The sequence below is a fragment of the Coptis chinensis genome, chromosome 3, assembly GCF_015680905.1.
Source record: "Coptis chinensis isolate HL-2020 chromosome 3, ASM1568090v1, whole genome shotgun sequence".
Lineage (NCBI taxonomy): Eukaryota > Viridiplantae > Streptophyta > Magnoliopsida > Ranunculales > Ranunculaceae > Coptis > Coptis chinensis.
In genome coordinates, this window is record NC_141458.1 from 55,503,242 (window position 1) to 55,514,760 (window position 11,519).

The 11,519-nt window shown below is 35.7% G+C and overlaps 2 protein-coding genes and 1 pseudogene across 2 annotated transcripts; all 3 read left to right on the forward strand.

Moving 5' to 3' along the window:
* The first annotated feature begins 5,510 nt into the window (after window positions 1-5,510).
* Window positions 5,511-6,961, forward strand: LOC147510076 (pentatricopeptide repeat-containing protein At3g49240, mitochondrial-like). Its single transcript, XM_086598000.1, has 2 exons — window positions 5,511-5,821; window positions 6,388-6,961. The coding sequence occupies exons 1-2, from the start codon at window positions 5,511-5,513 to the stop codon at window positions 6,959-6,961; spliced, it is 885 nt and encodes a 294-aa protein (XP_086454126.1).
* Window positions 6,962-7,154: 193 nt separating this feature from the next.
* Window positions 7,155-8,782, forward strand: LOC147510077 (putative 1-deoxy-D-xylulose-5-phosphate synthase, chloroplastic; annotated as a pseudogene).
* A 1,112-nt stretch (window positions 8,783-9,894) lies between these two features.
* LOC147510078 (ABC transporter G family member 35-like) lies at window positions 9,895-11,044 on the forward strand. The gene is made up of 3 exons (XM_086599276.1): window positions 9,895-10,107; window positions 10,223-10,450; window positions 10,601-11,044. Exons 1-3 carry the CDS (start codon window positions 10,025-10,027, stop codon window positions 10,704-10,706), a joined length of 417 nt encoding a protein of 138 aa, XP_086455402.1. The 5' UTR covers window positions 9,895-10,024; the 3' UTR covers window positions 10,707-11,044.
* The last annotated feature ends 475 nt before the right edge of the window (window positions 11,045-11,519 follow it).

The following is an 11,519-nucleotide window of genomic DNA, read 5'->3' on the forward strand; positions in this document are numbered from 1 at the left end:
TGATACACAGAAGATCATATCATCAGTACCTTATAAAGTATAAGTAAATGTTCATAACCTAGATTGATTTGGACAAACCATTGGTACGGTTATAGTATAATCTGGTATTAGTCTATCTTGACTACATGATTACACTAGTACACTTTGTGTGTATTGAACAGGACCAAGTGAGGTTGTTTCTCTTTATACTGACTATATAAGAGAACAAACACCTCTGTTATTATGGATGTTTGTCCTTTTAATCCGGATATAATAACGGGCACTTACATGCATTGTACATTGCTTTAAATCATCAATGAGTGAGATTCATTTGTGAATCGACAAACTCAATGGATTGGGTAATGACATTGTATGTAAGGTGTGTTGTTGATTATAGAAAGAATCCGTGACCCGCAGGAAATCGGGTTGATGATGTCCCCTTGAGGAGCTCATAAGGATTGTCATGTAAATCCTGCAGGTGGATTTAATCCGACATGACAATGAGGTTGAGTGGTACTACTCAAGGGCATAAGAAGTTGATTAATGTAGTTGTCAGTAACTTTATTTAATCAACGGGCATTTGATATCTTAAACATGGGGAGATCAATGAGCATATAATATGGAGCCCATAAATGTAATACACGTAATTTGGGATTAGGGCAGTAGTGCAACAATGACCTTTAATGGAATAAGTCATTTGTTGATGGACTTGGGTCGTGTGTTCTGGGCGAACATGGGAAACCCAAGCCAGTCAGGAGACCTAACCTTAATTTCTCCTCATGGTCCTTGTTGTAGCCTATATAAAGAAAGCTTTCTTCTTGGCCGAAATTAATCAATGATTCAGTGATTGAAAAAGAGAGGCAAAGAGACAAAGAAAGGGTTGGTAGATTGTTGTCCACATAACTTCCATTCTAAGGATAGGAATACAACAGAAGATCAAGAGGTTGCTGATTCATAGAGCTTGGATTTTTAGAGTTATCACAGTTGATCAAAGGTATGATTCTAAACCAAATCGTGAGAACCTTTTATTCCACTACGCACGGGTTTTCGCAGTTTGTAGTAAATCATTTGATTCAACCATAACGGTTCCTACAGGTATTGTAATGCATCAAACTTAATATATGTCGACCAGCCTATTGGAACCGTCTTTAGCTACAGTTCTGATAAGCTTGACTTTCGCCATAACGAATGAGTTAGCAACGAGCTATATGATTTTTTGCAGGTACGTTAATCCATCTACCATAAGTCTGCCTATGTTTCTGGATACCAACTTTATCATCTCAAGTATTCGATCTTTTCATATGAGAATGTTTCTATTGATTGGTAATACTAATCTGGAGAAGCAATCAAGTTTTACAACAATCTGGTTGATTCTGTAAGTACTTATGGAAGTCCCTTGTATTACTAAACAGGTGTTCAATGTGAACTTAAAACAAGCTGCCTAGTTCAGTGCCATCCCATGGGGGATGATGGCCATTTTGGGTTACTTTACAGGTGTTTCCTCGAATGCCTTAATCAAGAAAGGTCATCGACCGATCACTTTTGTGCGGACAATCATGCAGGTAACTTCCTATGCAAGTATTCAATTACTTTAGCAAACGAACATGTCTAGATCAGCTCCTTCCAACTGTAGGTTAATAGGCGTATTAAAGTCTGGGTCTATGAAGGAAGTTAAACTTGAAGTCTCAACAATCGATAGCTGATAAAAAGCAAGTCTACTGGAACTAAATACTTATAAGCAATAAGTTTAAAGTCAGGTACAACACAACAATGTTTTTTGCTTCACCTTGTGTTTTATGACTTTCACCCCTATATTTAACATAATTAAACTCAAAAAACTTTCTATATTTGGCAGTCAATTAGTTTCATTGGACCTGGACTGACACGGCTTTGCTTAAATTATGTGAAGACACCTACCTGGGCAGTTGTGCTCTATACTGCAGCCCTGAGTTTTAGCTCATTCAGCCATAATGGTTTTCTCCTCAGCATGCAAGTAAGTTATCATCTTCATCTACTTAGTTTTGTACAACACGGTATTCGATCGTATGTAATGTGTTCTTAGCTGTTCTCATGGCAACATGAATCACAAATACAGTTGGTACATTTGTTGCAATATGGTTAGATTCAATTAATGCCTTCTTTGCTATGTTGCTTGTTAGCCTTTTGTTTTGTCTGTTATGTCTTTGATCTTGGATTCATTGTTTCTGGCTTTAATTTGGCTTGGCATTTTGACCCTTGCAATATATTAATGCTTCCTATATATATATAGGAAGCATTAATGTTAAAAGAGTATCTTGATTTAAGGAAGAACAAAAGAAAGGAGTTGATGTTAAAGAGTGGTGAGTATGAAGGAAATAGAGTTGTAGGCTTTTATTTGTTACTTTGATTGAATTAGTACTAATTTTTTTTTTTTGGTTTTTCCATTCTTCTTTTTTTATAGTGATTGGTTTTCCCATTCTGAGGATCTGAAGACTTGCAATGTGTATTAAGTATTAACGCATTGAACAAGTTCCTCCCTTTCTCTCTAATATCATTTTACTCGAATAATGTTCTTTTGGTAATGATTGTGCAAGCAACTGATATACATTCAAGAATTGTGTTTTTTGTTGCTCCTGACCAGATGTCTGGCAAAGTGAGTGATCTTCTTTTTTTTTTTAATTTGTTATACTTGGTTCCTAACTTGATGATATGCACGACTATGTTCGAAGCGAACCTTACCAACAGTATGTGGATGACATATTTTCTCATGGCTATTTATTTCAAGATTTAGATGTTTATTGGAGATATTATGGATGCCTTAGCACCTTATATTAGGAGATATATATATTTAGTTATTTGCTTACAATATTGTAGCATATTTACTTGTTTTTCCACCGTATTTATGTTTTAAGCTAGGTTGCTCTTGATTACCTTCAATTTTTATGTACTATATGCTTTTGGTTTTGGATGGAGGAACATATACATCTTACATAGCTTACATTGTTTGCTATTTCATGGACACGTCATATTTTAAATACAATCATGTATCCGACATGGACACATTCTAAATAATATACTTAGTGGTATTCTACCCTTTTTAATATGTTAGGTAGCAGTTGCTTTGGTGGCTTACACCAATAAAAGCAAGTCTAGTTTTAGTTTTGATGCTATATTTATGTAATTGTGCATATGGTGAAGTGTGCGATTTTTTTTCCGTTCTCTGATTAAACTGCAGTTACGTTAGTTATAATTCCCCTTTGATTGGTAATAATTGAACTATTGTTTAGAACTTTAGTTATCTTCTGTTATTCTCATAATATTGCAATATGGCGTACCTTTTGTCAGTTTTGATTGTCGATTATCCTGGAAATCCTAATGTTTGGTGTGTATACAATTTGTTTGACTCTACGAATTTTCTTTATGGAATTTCTGGTGGCTGTTTCAATACATTTTCAATCAATGAAGATTTTTAAGAGTCGTACAAAGACTTTTATGCGTGGAGACTAAAGAAATAAGGTCAGCAATATTATCTTGCACCATAAGCATTGTTTTCTATAGACTTAAAACTGTGACTGATTCAATAGGCTAGTATCTTTAATCACTAATTCATGATTATCCTTACCTATAGAATTTAATTCTATAGCATTTAAGTTCATGAAGTCTCTTAGATCTTTTTATGAATGTTTAATGTTTAGCGACATTATCTTTACCTTTTCTGCCTTAGTCAAGTCCATTTATAGTTTGCCAACGTTATGACTGGGACATCTCCCTAAATAACTGAGGACTAACTTTACTACCTACTAAAGTCTGATCCAAAGCTTAGTAAGTCCCTACTCGTGACTCCTTTCATGATCACATTTTAATATTCTGCAAATTTCTGCAGCTGACCTTTCCCTCTAAACGTGATGGACCTCAACTACTTCTAGTTGGTTCCACAACTCCTGTGAGTGAAATTGTTACTGATGTTAAATGTTGTTGCTTTCTAGAACAAAACTATAAGTTGCACATTATGCGACAACTGCAAGGTGTAGTAGAAGATGATTAGTTTTGTTCTTAAGGGTCTACTATAAACTTATATATATTATAATGCATGAGTGAAATTGGAATGCGAATAACAACATGCTTGGTTTCTTTACATTGAATACTCTCAGTTTGACTTGTGGCCTTTAAACATAGCATCTAAATCTTTATCACATGTGATTTTGTACATATTCAGTTCCTATCAAACATGTTACGTAAGGCATGGGATGATTTATCTTTTAGTGTGGGTCTTAATATTTGCCTGGGAATTTGTGATTTTTTTATTTGAATAGAAAGGGTAATTCCCTTGTTGTTTCTAGCTTTATATTTAGTTATATGCCTAATATTGTATTAGTTCCATACCTAACATTTGCAGTATTGTTAGTTGGTAAATGTTTCAAGTTATTAAGAGTGGGATGTGGGCATGCTCTTGCTATATGGATTTATGCCGTTGTATATGTCATTTCCAAAAATGGAAGGCGAGTTCATTTTTTTGAGTTATTTGTATGCAGTTGTTATGAATTAGCTTGTACTAATGAAAAGAGGGGGACAACTCATCTATGGAGGACCTTTGGGTCCACTACAACAAATATGACATATGACATCACTAATTTTAGATCACTTTCAGCGAAGTGATGTCATATGAAAACTATGACATCACTTTTCTCAGCATGTGATGTAATAATTATTACAATCTTTTTTTAACATCACTTATTTGGAAGGCTGATGTAGTAGAGTTGTACAATATCATTTTAATAAGTGATGTCGTGATAGTGATATAGTAACACCTTTTTACGTCACTCACCGTGTCACTTATAAAGTAATGTAATATCTATGTATTCAACATCACTTTAAGAGTGACTTTGCCAAGTTTTCGAAATCACTTGTGATGTGATTTCCAGAAGTGTTATTATTGATATACCTATTAATTATTAAGTTAATTAGTTATAAAAAATCATCTAAAAAAAATTAGGTTAAATAGAAATGAAATAGGCGCGTGATTGGTTTGCTAGACTAGCCGCTCTTAAATGAGAAATAAAAAATAAAAGACCTAATTTTTCTCTTGAATATATTTTGGTTTCCCTAGTTAGAATCTAAAGACCATCGAAAAATTAGTTTAAATAGAAATTAACCAGCCATTTGCTCGACTAGCCTTAAACGAAAATTAGAAATAAAAATAGCGAATTTGATGTTTTAATGGTGAGGCTCATGATCTAGCTAAATGGGCTTATAACTTGTCTGACATGAGTACTCTACCAAAATGTTGCACAGACTTTCAGTGTATCCCTTTAATTCTATAATATATATATGTGTATGTGTTGTAGTGAAAAAAAAAAATAGTTAGGAATTTTTTCTTGGAATTTATGAAATTTCAAGAAATATTAACCAAAAAATCCTAAATTTTGGTATTTGACGAAATTGTTGTTGTACTAGTTCAAGTTCAACAAAGGAGGAAAAACCCTTCTAAAGCCCTAAACCACTACTCTTCGCTCTCGCTCCCAAACCCAACCCTGTTTGTTTTGCAAATCACCATGACTGTTTACCGTCTCCAATCCCTACTTCGAAGATCATCACCTCTCTCCAAACCCACACAAAATACCACCCTAGCCTCCATCACTGCCACTTTTACTCATTCATTTGCATACTCTTCCGCCGAAGAAGCCGCAATAGAGCGTCGTAACCGTATCGAACCCCCACTCCACGCTCTTCGCCGCGACCCATCTGCCCCAAGCCCATGCCCAGATCCAAATGCCCCTCATTTACCCGACTCCACTTCTGCACTCACTGGTCCTCGTCTTAGTCTTCACAATAGAGTCCAGTCTTTAATACGTGCTGGTGACATGCTGTGAATTCCCTTTTGCCTACTATTTGTTACCACTAGATAACTTGAGAAGTTGAGAGAAGATCAAATGAAGAGAAGATATTACTACAAGACAAGTATGAAACTCTTTCGATGTAATCTTTATTCTTAGTAGTATGGTATTTTGGGTAAAATGTTTTTCTAGTAGTATATGTGATTGGTACTTTTACAAGGTGATACATAAGAGGCAGATACAGAGAGTAAGAAACAACACCGACTTTATAAGATACAAAACTATAATGGTGCTTCTCATTTCACAAGAACTTGCTATTTATGCCAGCTCTATACAACTGTAGGTCAGATATACAAGCTATGGTTATCTGGGTGTCAGCGGGAACAAAGATAACACTGCCCTTTTTTAATTCTTCGTTGCTGGATGATTCCGTTTGCATTGTCCCTTGTCCAGATGTTACAATGAAAATGGAGGGTCCTGAAATTGCAGGAAATACTGTTGTTGCACGTTGAGGTAGAACACAACAGTCGACCTCAAACTCGTCAAAAGGTGGTGAGTATCTTTTTGTGTATGGATCCAATGGAATTCCTTGCAGAATCTCTGGAAACCCCTGCAAAATATGTGCTAGACATGCTGTTTTTTCCAACACTCGCCCTACTGTATTCACTTGTAATGCTATCATGGCTTCAATGTATCGCGCTACTTGGTATAAAGAGGTAATTAGTCTATTCCAATTTTTCTTTAATCAGTCCAATATAGTTCCTAATATTGTTTCTTATAATGTTCTAATTAATACCCATTGTGATGCTGGTCGAGTCGATGTTGTTCTCGATGTCTATGCTCATATTCTTGCTAATGCCCCCTTTGGTCCTCCGTCTGCTACTTATCGCCATTTGACAAAAGGGCTTGTTGAGGCAGATAGGATTTCTGATGCTATGAACCTTTTTAGAGAAATGCTCAATAAGGGTCATGGAACTGACTCCCTTGTTTATAATAATCTCATTTCTGGGTTCCTTGAGTTGGGTAATTTGGAGAGAGCGAACGAGCTCTTTGACGAGCTTCGTGAACGCTGTCTTGATGGAACGGTTAATGCGACTTATATGGAGTGGTTCTTTAAGAAAGGAATGAGGGAACGAGCAATGCTGAATACTTGGATTTCAATATGGTAGTGATCTTAAATGACAGCCGACACTCTTTACACCCAAAGCTAGAAGAGGGCTCCAAGATAACAATCAGTGCTTTATCTACTACTCTTAGCAAGCTCCAATCCAGTAAATCCTTTCAAAAGTTTAGAGAGGCTGCTAAGGTACTCTTCTCGGTTTTCCTTAGAGCATATTGGAGTGGTTTTTCATCACGAATTTAATGGATTGGAGCTGGTTCAATCTCATGCCATTTCTGTTGTGCAAGAGGGACAAAGAACTTGTGGTTGTTCATGCGGCATGGAAATGGATCCATCACTTCAATTATTTCATGCAAGCTTCCCAAATAAGTTTTTGATGTGGGGATGGCTGAGCAACATGCAATGACTTTTGTTGCTGGTTTGTCTTGTGGGGGACTAAAGCCGTTCTGTGTTGTTCCATCCACATTTCTACAGAGAGCTTATGATCAGGTTATCCTTCTTATTATTCTAAACTTGAGCATGTCTTTGATTAATTAGAGACTTCCAATGACATCTGCAATGTTATATCTATGCTAAACTACAGGTTCTACTTAATCTACTTGGAGCAAAATAGAATATTTTTCGAGCTTGTAGGCAAGAAAATATAACTTTGCCTTCTCTATGAAATTTTTTTCTCATTAAATACTTATGGTGAGGGATAAAGAAGTCATGATTAGGGATAAAGTAACTTCTGTCGTGAAATAAATCAAATATTCTAAAAGTAATAATGTGATATTTCTATGCCAACAAAAAACAGCCAAATTCCACTTTCCTTTTTATATGCAAGTAGAATATGTACCATACTGATCGAACAATTCCATGTACAAATATTGGATAGTTTCACATATTGGATCCACTACATCAATATCATGATGCCTCATATTCTAGTGCTTTAACATACTTGCTTTAATATCCCAAATGGATACACAAGTATTTCTTGCATAGAATATATATAAAATGCATGGTTACTTCTTGATTTCCTCCATTCTATATTTTTAAAATCTTCTAGTTGGAAGTAACACTCTATCTCCCTCCCTCAACGTTTTGTTGTGGTCTTAGGTTGTCAATGACGTCGATCAGCAAAAGATACCAGTGCGGTTTGCAATTTCAAGTGCTGGACTGGTTGGATCTGATGGTCCCATGCTTGGTGGGGCATTTGATATCACATTCATGTCATGCTTGCCAAACATGATTGTCATGGCTCCAGCAGATGAGGTTGACCTTGTAAACATGGTGGTGACTGCTGCCCATGTAGATGATAGACCCATTTGCTTCTGCTATCCAAGAGGTGTCGTTGGTGGGATGAACAGCTTTTAATGCAATGGAATACCCCTGGAGGTAATTACTGTACAATGTCTTTCATGTATAGACTTCCAGAACACACGTCTGTTTGTGTGGACGTGTCAGCATGTGAACTTACAGCTGATATATCTTTGGCATAGCTCATGACACTGGTTCTACTGGTTGCCAGATTGGAAAAGGCAGGGTTCTTGTAGAGGGTAAAGATGTTGCTCTGCTTGGGTACGGGGTGATGGTTCAAAATTTCCTTAGGGCTCGATCTCTTCTTGCCAGCCTTGACATTCATGTAACTATTGCAGATGCAAGATTTTGCAAGCCCCTTGATATCAAGCTTGTGAAGGAGCTATGCAAAGAACACACCTTCTTGATAACAGTAGAGGAAGGATCCGTGGGAGGATTTGTGTCCCACATTGTGCAGTTTATTGCACTTGATGGACAACTTGATGGCAAAATCAAGGTAATGGTTATCCTGTTTGTATTCAAGGACTTGTATAAGATTTTAGATGCCGTCTTTGAGCATGTTGATAGGTAATGAAGAGGTGCTCTCTTACACTTCCTGAAGCACTGGTGCAGCTTACATGCTATTGGTGTTACTGCCCAAATCATTAACAACTATTTAAATATTTTTTTCTGGGCAGACACAAGTTTTAGATTACTCCGCTAGTGATGCAGAAAAATAGACGACAACGTTTTTATTGTAAGTCAACCTCAACCAACTTTTGGCATAGGGTTGGACCTGATCTTCTGTAGAACTTCCTTTGTCATTCAGGTACTCTATTATGCGGATGTTCGGTCTGTTTATTTTAGGGTTTAGGGTTTAGGGTTTATTTTCCTTTTATAAAATTTGCATTGATTTTCTAGTACAATGTTTCATACTGCAGAAAAAAGAAAACAGAGTGATTTGTTAGGCTGTGATAGGTTCTTGGATTAAATTGATGGCATCAAGCCAGGCTGTGATAGGTTCTTGGTTGGGTGACTGTGGTTCTCTTTTGCTTATTTCGGTACTGCAAATTAGATTTTGTTGGTATATGTTGGCTCGTTACAATTTTTTGTATATAGTGTAATATTTGTAATTGGAGATGATATTTGTGTGATGAATGTGATTTTAAGATACATTTTATCTTTATTTGATGATAAAGGACCTGGAAAATGGTATTATATTGGGATGATATTGACAATTTTTTTTTATTATTATTTTGATAAATGGGACATCACTTTTAAAGTGATTTATAGAGTTATTTCACATCACTTTACAAGTAATTTGGAATCTGAATGAAACGTCACTTCTTAAGTGATGTTAATCGGCCTTATTGATTTCATTTAAAAAGTGATGTTAAACGTTATAACATCACTTGTGGACATCGATTAAAAAGTGATGCAAAGTTATAACATCACTTGTGGACATCAATTAAAAAGTGATGTAAAGTAACATCACTTGTGGGCATCGTTTAAAAAGTGATGTGGAAAACCCTTACTTTTCACGTCGCCACCAGTTACATCACTTGCAAAAGTGACGTCGTATATTTTTGACATCACTTATGGAGTGATTTTAAATGTTTTTTATGTTGTAGTGGTCGGAATTCTCACAATTCAAGATTGTTGAATACTTTGAGGTACGTAACTTTCTTCAATTTCCTTATGTTAGCAAAAGTTGGATTTGTAGTGTGCATACCCTACTAGAAGAGCAAAAGTTGATCCAACTTCTATCAGTTCACTTTTAAAGGGAGTCCCTGGTATCCTAAAGAATAAAGATAAATACAACCTAGCAACATGGATGCTAGAAGCCAGCTCAATTGCAGCCGAAGTTAGGCTTGGGAGGGGTTCCACAGAGTACTGCAGATCCTCACCTTTATATCAGTAAGTCATAATCAACTTTTATTTAACCATATACATAAATGGACAAAAAGTATCTAAGAATAAATTTGTGTGTGCTACAACTAGCTAACATATCTATTGTTACAATTGTTCCCAGGCGAAACAAAACACCAATGAAGGAACTGAGCACCCCAGTGCCAACAGAAAAAGATCTCTATTTCGCTACACAATATTCTCAATCAACATGGGGACAATTCAAGTTATGCCTTTGGAAGCAACGGTGGATTTATTGGAGAACCCCTGAATACAATCTTGTTAGATTCTTCTTCACCTTGGCAATTGCACTTCTTTTTGGGTCAATCTTCTGGAGTGCTGGAACTAAGAGGTAAGTAAGATATTCAATAGATTGAGGGTCCACTCATTAATGAATAGGATTATATATAGGAATAAGAGCTTGAGGTTCAGTTCTGCAGGCAAAATGGTCTTACGAGATCAATACACTTGAACTAACATAATTTTATTTTATATGATTCAGGGAGTTGTCAACCGATTTGACCATCATCTTTGGAGCCATGTATGTGTCTGTGTCTGTGTCCTGTTTGTTGGCATTAACAATTGCTCAACTGTCCAACCAGTTGTAGCTATTGAAAGGACAGTGTTTTATTGAGAAAGTGTTGCTGGAATGTACTTAGCCCTACCATATGTTATTGCTCAGGTGACAACAATGACTTCTACAGTTATACCTAGTAATCTGGCTAATGAATATCTTCGATAAAGAAAATTGTTGCTTCCTTATTAAATGGATAGACCATTATGAAAGTTTGTGCTGTAGTGTAAGCGATCTGTGAAATTCCATTTGTATTCATCCAAACTGTATATTATACACAGTGTATGCAATGGTTAGCTTTCAATGGGATGTAGAGAAGTTCAATCTTTTGGTTCTTCTTTTGTCACTTTATTTTCCTTCCTCTATTTCACGTACTACAAAACTATTTTATGTAATTAGAGTCAAGACTTGTGACTTAAGAATAAATTATGGAATATGTTTGGTTTAATTTAAGTGCTTTTCTTTCTTGCTATTGTGTATCTAAGTGATTGCTTAGGGCTTTAATGGGATGTACATGTTGTGTAATATATGCTAGAAGCAGGTGCAGGCAGCCCACCAATGATTGGGACCTAATTTTTTTTTTTCAGATGTTTTCAGATTTAGTAATGGTTGTATATCCCATTACAAATAGATAATTGCCAACAATCCATCAATTACAAACAAAATTAGAAAGCGTTACTAATAAATTTTAACGGTTACATAACCGTTATTGAAATTAATTTCAGTAACACTTTATAACCGTTAGTAAATTATGTAACGGATATTAAATGTTACTAATATCCATTACTAATATTTGTCACACATTTGTGTCAATGTAAGATAACCGTTACTAATATTTTTTGTAACG